This window comes from Pelodiscus sinensis, chromosome 2, assembly GCF_049634645.1.
Source record: "Pelodiscus sinensis isolate JC-2024 chromosome 2, ASM4963464v1, whole genome shotgun sequence".
In the NCBI taxonomy this organism is placed as follows: Eukaryota; Metazoa; Chordata; order Testudines; family Trionychidae; genus Pelodiscus; species Pelodiscus sinensis.
Window position 1 is genome coordinate 30,973,564 of NC_134712.1, and position 16,460 is coordinate 30,990,023.

Below are 16,460 nucleotides of genomic sequence, written 5' to 3' on the forward strand. Positions count from 1 at the left end.
TTTTTCTGAGAAACATTTAACGACTATCTAGAAAACAAATATACTGTAAGTAAAAAGGCAGAAACCATCACTAACAACATTTTCACTCTTGTGTATCAGCAGTCAGTTACTTAATACATAGCCTGACTCTCAGAAAAGTTGAGGAGCCATAATTCCCAGTGATTTCTATAGAACTGAATGTTTCTCAGAACTTCCGAAAAAAAAAAAATCAGGCAGCTTATTCAGGGACCTGACTTTACCACCCAAACTGAAAAATACCGGTCTCCATAATTTAACACGTGTGCTAAGAAATACCTTGTGAGAGTATTATAGCAGCTTGACCCATCTACATATTACCTCTTTGTAAGCCAGAGGTCAAAATATTTCAAACACAAGACTTATTGAATGTCCAGTGCAGGGCTACATTTACTTTGAGTGACTTAGATGTAGTTATTTGTTCATGATAGCATACAGCCACCATTCATTTAAAAGAGCCAAGTATAAATCCAATTCAGTCTGTAGGAAAATAAATATATTACAAGGTGCCTCGATCAGAAAACTGATTGCACAGGATATATCATGTTATTTTAACTGGTTAACTCTACTTAGTGTTGTTTGGTTATTCTTTTTATTTTATAATTATTATTATTATCAGGAAGTGACTACAACCCCCCGACACAAAATGTATTTTCCAAAGTGTTCAAAGAGTATTGAAGATTTCTCTATAACCATAGGCACCATGTGCTCTTGTCTCAGGCAAATAGTTAAGGGGAAAGTCTGTAAAGTTTTTGATGACAACTTAGTATCGGCAGCCAATTGCTTGCTCTGGTAAATAAAACTGCACATATTTTAGAAGAATCGTATACGGCTAAGAGGGCATAATCTCTTTTGACAAAGATTTAAAATTAAAAATGTAGCTCATTGCAACACTGAGGATAGCAGATTTCAAGAGTAGGGTAGAACAGGAAAAACTGAGCATGTACTGATTTTTTCTCTTCCAGCTATCTATCCAGTCCTCTTGCTGAAATTCTATTTTCTCTCCCTTTTGAGTCTTCTATATTCCCAGATTTGTATCTGCTCTTCCTCACTTCAGTTTTTGTTTGTGTCTCTACAGCTTAGATATAAACCTTTCATACCTATCCTTTCAGCATGTCCTTCTCTCACTCGAACGTCAAATGCCCAAATTAGGGATGTAAAAAAGTAGTCGAACAGTTGAATACCTGCTAAACTTAGGCTTATTGGGTAGTTAAGTGGACTATTCATATTCACCCCACCCTGTCCTGCTGCCTCCTCAGGGACAGCAGAGGGTAGGGATGGGAGAGCAGGTGCTGGGGGAAGCCGGCTTAAAATCAGTTCCCCCAGCACCATCTCTGCAGTGAGGGTGGGAGAGATGGAAAGGGAGCAGAGGCACACTGGGTCCCGACTGCTGCGCCTCTGCCTTTTAAATGTAATAAGAACCGCCTAGCACTCTTCAATCCCCATTCATGCCAGGTTCCCTGCTGCGTCTCCCCCCTTATCGACTAATCAAGTAATCAATGGAAATTCTATCTACTGCTCGATTAGCTGACAAAATAAAATTTAACATCCCTAGCTCAAATCGTAACACATTTCCAGTTAAAGGAGATTTGACATTATGTAAGCATGGAGAAGCAAAACCAAAAAAAGGCAAGGTCCAAAAAGGTCCACAATTGTACTTCTTAGTTTCAGGAGTAGTTGTGTTCATCTAGATATGCAAAAACAACAAGGAGTCCGGTGACTCCTCCCTCCCCACCTCCTGCCCCGATCAAATTTATAAGCAGTGCATCCACACTACCAAGTCCATTCTTACAATATAACAGGCCGCAGAATTCAAACTCTGTACTCCTGCTTTTCACAAGGAGTAATGCTAATTCCAAAATCGTAACTTCAAAATAATGTTAGTGTGGAAGCTCCAGTGCCACTAATTCAAACTGACTGGCCTCTGGGAAGCCTCCCATAGCTCCCCAGAATGCTTCCTGGGGCTTTAAGTCTGAGGGAGCACATCCACATTAATGGAGCCTGACAGATTAATTTTGATGCTTCCCCGTAGTGAGGACACACTACTTTAATCAGTAGTTCTTAAGTCTAATTTAGTAATTTCAAAATAGGTTTTGTGGGTGAACACCATTTCATCAGAGGCAGCTAACAAAACAGGTTTTACTCACAAAAACTTATGTCCAAATAAATCTGTTAGTCTTTAAAGTGACATAGGACTCTGCATTAATTTTGTTTCTAAATTACAGAACTCAATCTGGATGAATAGTAATGCAGAGGTAGCCATGTTAGTCTGATCTTGCTAAAACAAAAGGAAAAACTATGTAGCACTTTAAAGACTAACAAGATGGTTTAATAGGTGATGAGCTTTCGTGGGCCAGACCCACTTCCTGCCCATAAAAGCTCACCTCCTATTAAACCATCTTGTTAGTCTTGTGCTACATAGTTCAATCTGGATGAGACTGCCCCCTTTAAAAATGAGGGAGAGAGAGATTATAAATTCTGTTAGTTTGGAATTAGCATTTACAATCTAAGCACCAAAGCAGACAGTATGACTGTCCTTAATTCCTCTACAGTTTTCCCTGCCATCTCACTCAGTTCCTGAGGGCAGGCTACAGAGTCAGACATCTCAGAGACAAGAAAAAATAACTGTTATTTAACTGGAGAGAAAGTGGGAAAAAATGTTAGCTTACAACATCACTAGTTCAGAAGTAGAAAATTTGCAAAATGTAAACACCCATAGAACAGTGTTAATTCATGTAATTGGGGTTATGACTAACAAATTTAACTAGAGGCCTAGTAGTAGAAAGGAAACAAGTTTGAATTTGGAAAAAATGATGATACTGAATTCTGGATCAGTAAAGCTGGTTATTTGTAAACTTGTATTGTGGCAGTATGTAAGGCCTGGTCTAAATTAGACAAGGCAGGTCGGTTTAAGGTAGGCCATCCAGCTATGAAAAACGTGTAGCTGGATTTGGCTTGGCTTAAGCCAAGCCACCTCAGCATCTGCACTGTGGGAGGCCAAGGGGAGCACACACTCGTCAGCTTCAATTGTTTCTCGCAGAATGAGGAGTACAGGATATTGATGAGGGCTGCTGTCACCGTTCGATCTAGAAGGTCTACAGTAGACCCACTAAATTAGAACATCAACCTCCGGAGGGTTGATTTTCTCTATAGTGTAGACATGCCCTAAAGTCCTTAGCTCTAGGACAATCCCTGCCCTGAAAAGAACAAGTAGATATGACAAAAACAGATGGAAGGAGCACAATATAAGCATCTGCCAAGTGGCAAGGTACAAATGGCAAGGTGTTTCAGTCATATTTTTTAAACTGATGTTTATAAAAATATCAGAATGTTCAGTGAAGCCAGGTCTACTCACAGAAAGTTTTGAGCGTTTTGCCGGTAAACATAGCATGGATGAAATTCATGCTGGCTAAATGGCAACTCTGCCAATATATCTAATTCCAGCTTCCCTTCCCACCAGCCCCAATAGAAATACATGTTGGACCTTCCTTGTCCAGTACTCTCAGGACCTGACTGGTCCTGGATATGGGATTTTCCCCCTGCTGCCACCCATTCTACCAAACCCAATGGGCTTCCCAGCTCCCCCCGCAGCCCAGCTGAGCTGCGTGCCAGCTCCCTGTTCCTCCCTCGCAGTCCAGATGAGCTGCATGCTGGCTCCTGGGCCCTCACTTCCCTGCAGCCCACCAGAACTCTCTGATCCCGGAACACCTGTGTTCATACCAGACCATGAATGTTGCCAAACCAGAGAATCCCAGTTTTTAGAGGTATAACCTGTAGTTGATGGCAACAGAAACACAGTTTTGTCAGAACAGCTATGTCTACACTAGAGATTTTTGCTGACAACTGTCAGTCACTGAACCAATACAACTACGCTGGTAAGAGTCTGCAGTGTATACTTGGCTTAGACAAACTAAGAGTTTCTTTTTAAAGGGAAGTGTTAGGTACATTATGCAAAAGGATGGAAACAGTTGTTTGTATGGGATAGTTTTCTTCTTGATAAAATGCAAAAACTGCACATGAAAAGCTAGCAGTAAGTATTGCTGAATTCCCACAAAGTGGGCACAGAGCTGCAACATATTCTATGTACCGTACTTAATTGGAAAGCACTCCAGAGCTAGACAGAGCTTTTAAAAAATAAATACACCAGTTTAATTACATTATTCTTTCAACAGCACCTCCCAGTGTACAAATTTACTGGTTAAAAACCAAGTTTTTGCATCCTCTGCACATTGCAATTGTGAGAATAAGATAAAAAGCAACCTGTGATGGATATTGAGAGGAACACTGAAAGAATTAGGATGAAGAATTTTGCTTTAATCCACAGAGCAATTAATACACACTTGATGCAGACAGAATGCCTTTTTACTGAATTATATAAACATATTTTTATTGCAGTGCCAGCTCCAATACAAACAGATCCACTTTAAGTCCTATAATATTTAGTTAAAAATTATCAAGCTTACATTTGTTTGTATATCTGGCACTTTTCCCAATCAATTAGTTCATCTTATTCAAATATATTGGAAACTGAATAACATTTTAAGATATTTCTAGAGGCTATCACTGGTCTATCATGAAAATAAAGGAACCATTCATGAAGTGAACATTGTTGTGAAAGGATATTTACATCATTTGCGGTAGAGTACATATGAATAGTGCCTTTGTGTGCGAAAGTGTTTTCAATTTTCCCTTGAATCTGTATTCGATCACAGACCCAACTTTAATACTGCAATCCTTAACCCCTTAAATACTCATGAAACTTCTGATTCCAAAGGGAGCTTGTTGGAGGAAACGAGTCTCTCTGCACCATAGATAAATTAATATGATTTTATATAATATGACATTTAGATGTGCATCAGACCAAACATTTTCATAAGATATGCATTGGCAAATCATTTTGAAAAGAACAATGAAGAGCTAAGACCAAATGCTTCTTTCTTTGATTTTTCTCCTTTAACTTAGCAAAAAACTTTAATTTAGCAAAGTAAAACACCTGAGTGGTGATCCCATTGTAATCAAAGGGATAATCTGTGCGCTTAAGAAGTTAGACATCTGCTTAAAAACCTTGTTGAACTGTGGCCTAAAGTTTGTTAGTGTGTACAGACTAACTTGGCTACCCCCTGCGGCTTCTATCATTACTGACATCCTTTGTTGTATGTACCCAAGTAGTATGGTAAGAGGGTGGGACACTTAGGGCAAAATTATCCTTTCATAGCCTTTGTTCTGTGTCTTACATTATTGGGGGCAACCTTATTTACGGTTATGTCTACACTGGAAAGGTTTGGTGCCCAAAGTGCTGTGGACATGCAAAGGTTGCCAAAAGTGAAAACCAGTCAAACCTGTTTTTCTGCCTCCCATTGTCAACATTTCACAGACACATTGCAAACAGATAGATAGAGCAAAGCCATGTGGGTAAGCCTCAGGGATGTTGCAATAGAGTTAAAAAGGTAACTATATAACCACTGAAAATCTCAGTGGTTATATGCTACAAGCTCTGAAGGATAAAGCTTAAATAAACTTTATACTGCAGAGCATGCTGGGTAGCCACCCCAGGAGCGGTCCCACCAGTCTGGCTCCTGGGGAGATGGCTAGCCCATCACAGGGAAACCTCCTCCCCATGGAGCTGGGTGGGCTGGGGCTAGGGGCTCAGCCCCCAGGAAAAGGGTCCTCTGCCACAGACAAGCCGCCTCCCTGGAAACTGGGCAGCCATCACCTGCCGGCTCTGCTCCCCAGGAGATTGCTTTCCCACTGCAACAAAGCCACCTTCCCTAGAGCTCTTGTCCACCCAGTTTCCAGGGAGCCCTAGAACTAGTGAGTTCTAGTATTGTATTAAAAAAGAGAAGTTTGAGGCATTCCACCAACATCTCCTCTCTGAACCAGTGCTACATCTAAAACTTTGCAATTAATTCACTGCTAAAAATCTCCACCTCTGTACATTACTCTCCCAAGTAGCAGTGACCTAAACAGCTTAAAACAACAGTTATCTTAAAGTGCATGAGCACGTCAGTCATCTTAAACTACATCTACACCACTCTGTGCAGCTATAGACCTTTACAATAGACAGTTGCTATAGCAATACAAGGGAGTTTTCCATCTCTATAGAAAAATCCCCACCACCCGTGAGGTAACTAGAAGAATACTTCCATCAACCCAATGGGGTCTATGCATTGTAGCTGGCTAACTACGCGTCTCAGTGCTTGGTGTAGACCAGACCTTATTTATCACACCTGACCCACAAAGTAACTTAAGAATACCTTACATAAAGCTACCCGTAAAACAATACAGTTGCAGCCAACTGATTTTTAGGAATTTCTGATTCCTGAACCAAGGGAAAGACTCTTTCTCCCCCTTTGCCTTCAAACACACAAGTTTCTACACAATACTAACATATATACTACACAATTTGTTGTACACATTTTGGCTACAGTATTAGGCTAGGGAGGGAGGGAGAGATAGCTAGCTCAGTGGTTTGAGCATTGGCCTGCTAAACCCAGGGTTGAGAGTTCAGTCTTTGTGGAGGCCATTTAGGGATTTGGGGCAAAAATTTGTCAGGGATGGTACTTGGTCTTGCTGTGAAGGCAGGGGACTGGACTCAATGACCTTTCAAGGTCCCTTCCAGTTCTAGGAGATACGCAATCTCCATTAATTAAGTTCCATTGATACTTTTACAAAAGACACACATTGGTATTTTAAAGAAAGTACATTCAGACATCCTTGTTCTTTCTAAAAGTGCCTGCAGATGAAACTCTCATATTCTTCACCTTGCAGATGTCTTAATGCTGAATAAGAGTCAGCATTTATTTTAGACCTGTGAAGTAGACCACAGATGATACATTTTAAAAATTACTTTTAGAGCTCCTACACTTTTGTTAATGAAAATTAACAGCTTCATCCTGATTAAGGCCAAAATGTTCAGCAACAATCCAACAGAATCATAGAATACTAGGACTGAAAGGGACCTCGAGGGATCATCGAGTCCAGTTCCCTGCCCTTATGGCAGGACCAAATACTGTCTAGACCATCCCTGATAGACATTTGTCTAGCCTACTCTTAAATATCTCCATAGATGGAGATTCCACAACCTCCCTGGGCAATTATATACTCCAACTGAGGCCTAACCAGTGCAGAATAGAGCAGAAGAATGACTACTTGTGTCTTGCTCACAACACACCTGTTAATGCATCCCAGAATCACATTTGCTTTCTTTGCAACAGCATCACACTGCTGACTCAAATTTAACTTGTGGTCTACTATAACCCCTAGATCCCTTTCTGCCATACTCCTTCCCAGACTGTCGCTTCCCATTCCGTATGTGTGAAACTGATTGTTCCTTCCTAAGTGGAGCACTTTGCATTTGTCTTTATTAAACTTCATCCTATTTATCTCAGACCATTTCTCCAATTTGTCCAGGTCATTTTGAATTATGACCCTATCCTACAGATTAGTCGCAATCCTTCCCAGCTTAGTATCCTCTGCAAACTTAATAAGGGTATTCTCTATGCCAATATCTAAATCATTGATGAAGATATTGAACAGAGCCGGTCCCAAAACTGACCCTGCGGAACCTCACTTGTTATGCCTTTCCAGCAGGATTGTGAACCATTAATAACTACTCTGAGTACGGTTATCCAGCCAGTTATGCACCCACCTTATAGTAGCACCATCTAAGTTGTATTTACCTAGTTTATTGATAAGAATATCATGCGAGACTGTATCAAACGCCTTACTAAAGTCTAGGTATACCACATCCACCGCTTCTCCCTTATCCACAAGACTTGTTATCCTATTAAAGAAAGCTATCAGAATATTTACTTGCATATTATTAAGCATTTGTATGGGATTGATGTCAACAAGTGTCCTCATGTTTGTGCTCTGCAGGACCTTTTAGAATTAATCATTTTATACAGCTGGATTATTTATTTTACACAAAATTTGGTTTGGTGAAGCTCTCAAATAATTACATACATTTAAAATAAAATACAATTAGAATGAGACAAGGTTAAAGAAAATGATTGAACTGTATGAAAAACATATCAGGGATTCCTGAGAGAACCTTCGAGAATTGTTGGTATCACAACTGCATGTGCACAATACTTAGAGCTCCTGTCTCTCCCAGTACTTGGAACGAATGTTTTCTAGGAAATTTGCCATTTTGCAAAGACATGCAGGATTAGCATGAGTACTAAAGAATAAGATTATTACACCACTTAAATAAATTTACTGGAAGGAAATTACCTAATAGAAGGGAAAAGAGACATAATGAAAGAGCCAAAATGAAAAAACAAACAAAAAAAACCCCTCATGGGTACAAAGTTTCAGAGGGTTAGCCATGCTAGTATGTAACTTTAAAAACAATGAGCAGTCCTATGGCACCTTAGAAATTAATATATAGGATCATGAGCTTTTGTGGGTAAGTGGAATAAGGTCCAGTGAGACTTGAACTAACAACAGAACTCAACAGAAGCTGACACCGCCACCTAGAACTGCGTGGGAATCTATTTTCCCATCGTGTGAAAGTTTGACATTTCAAACTTTTTCCCTGCCTTAATGTAGGATGAAAAGTCAAAACCTTTATTTTTTCCACAAATTGCTAATCCAAAATAAAATTTTGATCATGTAATTGCTTTTTTTTTTTTAAACAAATAAAAGCCAAATCATAATTCCTCTGACAAATTGGACTTCACAAACGGGTCTTAGCCAGCCATCTGTGGAGAAAAGGAATAACATTAAGAGTTCAAACCCATATTGAAGCTTAGACTTTTGAGAGTACAAAGTATTAATGTCACATCGCTAATCTTCGCACCAAATAGTAGTCCTCTTAATGGGACTTTAAATGCAACATCTATTTCAGCATCATAAGGTTTAAATGCATGCTGACCGAGCCCTCTATGAGGGTATGTCTACACTACCACCCTACCTCCACACTGGGAAAGACTCTTAGGGTATGTCTACACTACCACCCTAGTTCGAATTAGGGTGGTTAATGTAGGCAACCGGAGTTGCCAGCTCACACTTATCAGTTAATCATTTAGTCAACAACACTATTACATCCCCAACCCCAATCCCACACTGAAAGCTCCCTCTTATTCTAAAACTCCACCCCAGACTTCACACCCCTTCCATTAATATCATAGAAAATTGCTGCGTCTGATCACCTAGCAAATTTTTTGATTGGTCTACACTATTACTCAACCTGATGCTAGAGGGGAGGGGAAAGCAAGGTTACCCGCATACATATGCTCCACATTGCTCAAAGAGGTGTGTAGATTAAGCTTGAGCTGGAGTTTAAATCAGCTGTGACACAAAGTGCAGTCACAGAAGATCCCTTGGGAGCACTTCCCAGAGTGCTGACAAAGCCATTGACGCTCGCCTTCCTGCTCTCTGGGGCTTCTCACTACCCTGTCCTGCTGGGCCAGTTCAGCTGGTTTCCCTCCCTCCTTCCCTCCCAGCCCTCCGAGCAGTACAGACACAAACTCTTCAAGGAAAATGCAGTTTTGAGCCCAGCTTCCTGAGATACCACTCCCCACATGGAATCAGAACCCCAAATGAATTATTTAGGTAAGCTCCCTTTAACAACAAAAGAAGGATGTGCACACTGATTGCTCCTCCAGGTAACAATTATTTACACTGGGCTTGATAGTAAATAAAAGTGATTAAGTACAAGCAATAGGATTTAAGTGGTTGTAAGTGAAAACAGGCAGAGCAAAGCAGATTACAAAATTTAAAATATCAGAAAATGCTTAGCTAATACAAACACTAAAACCTCAGTACAAACTTCTGATAAACTAACCCTAAAACTCCTCTTATTCCAGTTAAGCCTTCAAACCAGTGAAGTCTCCTTTTCCCTGGGGTCTTTAGTTATCCTCTTGGGTGTGCCACACCAGCCAAAGACCAAGAAATTGTTAGCTTCCCATTGTTTTATCGATTCCCACTTGGAGGGAGGGAAGGGGGAAGAGAGGAATAGGTACATTCCATCCTTACATGGGAAGTACCTGGCCAGGCCTACCAGTAGGAGTCTTTCCAAGGACCAAGCACTGCTAAGACTTAAAGGACAAAAAGAGGCTGTTTGCAGTTGACCAGACCTTGAGTGAAACATGCCTTGCTTTCATTTTTAAAACCATAAACAATTCCATACTCTGTATATCTAACTTTACACACAAGAAGATATACAGACCCAGCAGATTATGACATTGAGATTGGACAAATTATGTCCTGTAACCTATCAAAGTATCTTTGAGTTACGCATATTTGTATCCCTAAATCCATTTAATAAAGCATGGGGGGAAGCCGTCACAAGCCATTCTCTATTCTACATTTTACTTTCCTAAATATTTCCAAGCAAAACAGAAAGCACAGAACAAATGCCTGAATGTTAAACCTACTTGTTGAGAACTGAATATACTTAAAGATACACAATGAGAAACTACCTTTATTTTAGGATTTTTTATTTGTTAGCTGGATTACCATAATTTGTAAATTTAACAAATCTATGAAAAATATGGAGCTCTGTAAAGCTATTTCCACACTTTATAAAAATTTCTTATTGAGAATATGCCATTAATTCCCCCCTCCTCCCCGCATCACTCTCCCATGCCAAACCAGGCATTAAACTAACATGCCTTCTCCCCCTCCAAGCTAGACTGCACAGAAACTCTGCAAAGAATTCCAGCTATGCAAAATACTCCAATTAAAGAGACCACACTCACTATTCCTTCTGTTTTACTAATGCCTTTTCACAAAGTGCTTTGAGAAGGTGAGTAGTTTTACACTTTTTACCCATGCTAACACTAACATCAACTGTGTCTTAATATTAGAGATGTAAAAAGTAGTTGACTACCCGATAAACCTATGCTTATTGGGTAGTTGAGTTGACTACTCACATTACCCCCTTGCTGCCTCTGATACAGTGGTAGCAAGGGGAGGAGGAAGCAGGAGTTGGTGCTGGGAGGAGCCAGCATAAAAGCCAGTTCCCCACAGCACCATCTCCACGGTGCCACCCAACTCCTCCTCCCCACTGCTGCCTCTATCAGAGAGGCAGAGTGGGGGTGGAAGTAGGAGCTCCTGCTGCAAAGCAGCCTCTGTCTGCGATGACCTGGCATTAGGCAGGGGCTGCCTTTGCTGCAACAGTGCCTGTATGTGGGATGTCCCAACTCCCCACTGCAGTCCCTGCAGACAGGGGCTGCTGCCAGCTGGGCAGGCAGCCTGGCTCAGTTCCAGATCAGTATCCAGCAGCTAAAACCCTCCTGTGGCTCTGCAATTTAAAACGCAGTAGGAGGAGGGGCCAGGCTGACCAGCTCCTACTGCATTTTAAATTGCAGAGCTGCAGCGAGGTTTCATCCCACGCCTGGTGCAAGCCAGAACTGAGCCGGACTTCCTATCAACCAATCAAGTAGTTGATAAAGATTCTATCAACTACTCAATTAGTCAAATACCCACATTTTAACATCCCTACTTAATACTACAGACTTAAAAGGAGAAGGCAAAAAGAGAAGTTTACATCTAGATTTGCTGTAAAAAAAAAAAAAAACTGGAAGGCCAACATTTTTTATTGTCCTGAAATACTGGCATAATACTTTCATTCAAAGCTTGGTCTTTCTGCCCCTGGATAAGGTGCTCAATCTCTCTTCAAGCAAGAAGCTGTTGCAAACTGATATTCTAGCAAGAATTCCCCTCTAGTTTAGGTCGCTGTTGCCAAAGTAACATTCAAGTAAATATCCTTAGATAGCTTTTAGTTGAATTATGCAGAAACTTGAAAACCATACCAACAAGAAAGATTATTCTATTTAGCTTCTTATGTTATTACAATAATTTTGATAATAAAGAGTATTTAAACCAGGTGACACCATTTGAACTTTCATCCCAGTTCCACAACAACAACAACAACTACAGAAATCTTTGGTACATGGTTAGCAAGAGTTCATCACGTTGCATGATGGATACCTGCCATTACCAGACTTACTGATTCACATGGTGGGGTGGGGTAGTTTAGGTCAGTCAACACATAAAATAGTACACAATTTTCCACACTGGAAAAAAGAAAAAAAACACAAACAAAAAACCAGTAACTTACCATGCGAATGGGTTTTGAAGCAGCAGTGTAAAATTACTGGTCTTTGCTTTAACCCTGAAGTGGTTGTTCCAGAGCCACTTGTAAGGCCTAAAAACGAGGAGGGGTCAGTGCAATGGCACCTCCTCTTGATTTAGGGGACAACTCCCTCCTGAGCTTCTAAAAGTGCACTACCTGTATTTGATTGCCTTGATTCACAGCAATTCACATGCTGATAAATCTGAGCATGATAGCTCCTGATACCATCTACATGTTTTGCTAGTCTGTAAAGTGCTATCAGACCTTTTGTTGTTTAAGTTTCTCTCTCCAAAGAGGGCAGCCAGCTCCTTGCTACTCCCCAGGGAAGTGGAGATTTACAAATCTGAGCACCTCTGAGAACTGCCTGAAATAGTTGTCTGACGCTATTTAAATGTCCGGAGAGATGTTAATGCAAATGGGGCCTGGCCAGGCATAAAGAGAGACCACTCTGTGAAAGTGCTGTGCACTGCCTTGAGATCCGGGGCCAACCCACAAGATAGCCTCCCCCACCCCATGGGGAGCGTTGAAGACGACTAGCTGTGGGCACAGCCAAAAGGCCCCTCCCTCCTATGTTCCGAACCCTCTGATCCACCAAAAAAGGGCAATATCTGTAAGTCAATCCCCAGGCTTTGCACCCCAACCTGTACCACTTCTTCTGCCCCGTTCTCGGTGATTCTGGGTAGCTATGGGACATGTGCCTAGGAGCCTGCATCCTGCCTTGGTGATTTAAAAGGGCCCAGAGCTCCGCAGGCCTTTTTAAATTGCCCAGGCCCTTGGGCAATTGTCTCCCTCCCTGTCCTTCTGCCTCACTTCATGGGCTCCCCTCAAGCAGCTGTCCTTTCCTATTGTTGTTGATGGAGGTATGGGCAAGTGGCTTTGCAGGCATGCTGTCTCCATCTGCAGGCGCCACCCCCAGCAGCTCTCATTAGCTGCAGTTCCTGGACAATGGGCTGAGAGCTATGCAGAAATAGTGTGCAGATCCACTCAGACATGCCTCCACCAATTTTTCCCCGCATCACCTTAATTTTTTGGGCACAAGAAATTCATTTGGAGGGAGATGATGTCAAGGGGTTCTGATTGCTGGAGGAATTGCAGACTAGGGGCAGATGGTTGGGAAGCAAGAATGTTAGCGCTTTGGCTGGAGTTGCAGACTTTGGGGTAGGGCTAGGATTGAGGACTCAGAGCCGGGCCAGAAGGTTGGGGTTCAATGGGTCTAGCCGGGGGTGCAGGCTCTGGGACAGAGCCAGGGATGAGGGTGTCTCAGGGCTGGAAGAAAGGGTTTGGGTGCTAGGGCTCTAGCTATGCTCTACAGTGGGGCTGGGTCAGAGTGGGGTACAAAGATTTGTGGGGGGAATCCGGGATTGGGTCAGGATATGAGGGTTTTGGTGCTGAACAGCTCTGGCTGTGGAGGGGAATTCTGAGGGGAGGGATCTGAAGCAGGGCTGCCTACGAAGCTCTGGCTGCAGCAGGGAAGATCCGGAATTGGACTGCCCTAGTGACTCCATGGTAGCTGGTGTCCAGCCATGGTAGCTGGTGTCCAGGACTGGGTTGTGGTTGCCTTCAGGCTTGGGGAGACATCTCCTTCCCCGGGGCACCATGCTGTAGACTAGGTTGGGGGTGCGTGCCCTTCCTCCCTGCTGCGTGGAGCTACCTAGGCAGCTGTGCAACTACACAGCTTACAGGGAAACTTAGCCCCACATACCTCAAAATTTTTACACACAAACACTTCTTTCCCTGTACAGACACGCTGCCGATCCCTGATATTTAGCACTGCAACTACTTTATGCTGTACAATACGGAGAGAAACAGGGAAGTTCAAAGAGCATGATCCTCTGTTCTCTGTTTCTTTTTTCTACAGTAGTCCTCTCTCAGCTCATCAACTTTGTTTTCAGTAAAGCAGCACGATCCATATCTTAGTTATCACAGAAAAGGAAAATCATCTTCAGAAATATTTCTACTTGTCTGTGAGAACTACTTACCATCCTTCTTCAGCTTGACTACCACTAGCTTGTCTCATTTTTATATAAATAAAAGAAAGCTGCCCTTATGTTTTTTCCCTTCAGATTGATCTCCCTCATATTAAAAAAAAAAAAGTGAGGCTGCCCAAACCAAAAAATACATTTCAGAACTACTGTATTTTCTTTAGAATCAAAATTAGATATCGGCGGAGGCACAGAGTTGGTCTTCAAGTTCTCACAACTGCATGGTATTTTTTCTAATAGTTGTCTTGAACTTTAAAAAACACAATATTGAATTGTGATCTACAAAATTTAGGATATGTAATACTGAAACTGACCTTTTAAAAATTGATAAAGGGTATTTTGATAAGCTTCACATTTCTCCAGGGATTTCCACAGATCATCTTGTAATAATGTTCATGCTTTTTTTGAGAAAAACTGAACTAAGCTGTACATATTTTTTCCTCCATTATAAAAATGGACAGTTACTACTTCAAGCACATTTAGAAAGAAACTAACTTTTGAAAAGCACACATTAAGAAATCAAGAACTTGTCATACTGTATGTACTAATTTCACACTCATTTATGTTTACAGCCCGATTAGAAATTTACAGTAGGTAGGTAAAAAAGTCAACCATGGCAGAAAACCAGAAGCAACAAATCATAACAGTGGTAGAGTCACAGGTCTTTCTCCATGTCAGGGACCTTGTTATAACCAGAGTTGAAATGAAATATTGTAATGCAAAAAATGATACAGAACCACAACTTCTCCAGCACTGAAGTCAACTTCTTGAAAAGTATTAGCACTAAAAATATTTTCCTCCTATTGTTCCACTATGCCTTCCATATACTTTGTAAGACCAGAGTGATTTCCTTCACTGTATTTTCCTAAATACAGCAGAGGAAAAAGCAGAAATTACACTATTAATATTTTTAATTATTAAAACCATCTTGGGAGTTTACAGAGATTTAGAAATTGTGCATACTATTTATGAACCTTTTATAGTAACTTCTGGAAAGGTATATACAATTATATTTTAAGATGCCTATCAAAACCAATTTAACACTCTTTCTCCACAAAACAAATTCAGTTTGTTAAAACAAGAAAAAAAATGTGCTACAAGAGCTATTGGTAAGCTTTTATATACCAAGCAATGTTTTAGAAAATGTAAGACAGACTCTGTCCACCATGAGTAATACTAATCAAATAATTGAAAAGCTTCAGTTATAAGCAGTTAACTGAATGCAAGAGTCAATTTCAGTATGAGAGCATATACAGAACATGACAAAAAAAATCTCAAATTTAGCATCCTATAAACAGATTCTAAATTTAAAAGTTCCACAAATTGTAATTTAAACTGTGCATCACAATACCACAAGCATGCCAGGAATAAGATAAATGAAAATACTTTTCTAAAAAATTACCATAGTGTATTTATGATTAATTGCTTGGTGTTTTCTTCCCTTCTTGCCATACCAGAGACGAGACATTTCCTTTCTAAAATAAAGTGTAAAACTAAAATCAAGTAAGGACCATTTCAAAGCATTCTCTCTACCTGCTATCAATTCCAGGCATTGACAGAGCTTCACTATGGTGACAGAATAGCTTGCTTGATACATATACTTGACTGACAGGAGGAAAGACTAATCAGTAAATGCTATCTATTGCTGGAGTGCATTCTGAGTGGTGAAATTCCACAGGAAGAAAGATTTCCTGTGTTCAAGAGTGGTTGCAGCGTACACAATAATTTAAAGAGACAGAGTATTTGTTTTAGTTTCGTCCTTGAGAAAACTAAAATACAGAAATCAAAGCTGCTGATAAAAACGTTTTCAAAATACTCAATTATACTGCAGGTAAATGTTTTTCTGTCTAAATAAGACATGACTTTTCTCCAGCTTCATTATCTTTAACATCATTTCTGCATTCTGAATTTTAATCATCATTTTCTTTATAAATTCTCTAACAAAAGCAAGTGTTGGACTAAATAAAGTTATTCCTCCATAATCCCAGAAACTGTATAAAAATATCCCACTAAGCAGATATCTGTTTTTAATATCAGAAACTATTCCATAAATAATTTCAGTCACACACATTTTCTATTTGGTAAAGCACAGTAACAGCAACGTGAACCTGACTTACGTATATAAAAACTGGGTCTTACCAAATGCTAAACTTAATTTGAGAAAACATAACAGGAGAATCATGTACGAACTTAAAGGAAAAATGCAAACGACAATTCCTAGTCATATTGAAGTCAGTGGGATTTTTGCCATTGACTTCAATAGAGCTAGAATTTAATACCATATACAGGCAGTCCCCGGGTTACGTACAAGATAGGGACTGTAGGTTTGTTCTTAAGTTGAATTTGTATATAAGTCGGAACTGGCGTCCAGATTCAGC

The 16,460-nt window shown here is 40.5% G+C and overlaps 1 protein-coding gene across 8 annotated transcripts in view; it reads right to left on the reverse strand.

The window, feature by feature from the left end:
* The window catches only part of OXR1 (oxidation resistance 1), a 282,681-nt gene that overhangs the window by 19,224 nt on the left and 246,997 nt on the right, over window positions 1-16,460 (reverse strand). Inside the window, exon 1 of one of the 8 annotated variants that reach the window (XM_006113008.4) lies at window positions 15,485-15,971. The exons of 6 other annotated variants lie outside the window; for them this stretch is intronic. In XM_006113008.4, coding sequence (XP_006113070.2) covers window positions 15,485-15,679 — 195 coding nt within the window. In that variant the 5' untranslated portion in view covers window positions 15,680-15,971. Of the gene's footprint in view, window positions 1-15,484; window positions 15,972-16,460 lie in introns of those variants that run through there. One more of the 8 variants, XM_006113009.4, reaches the window with a different exon arrangement.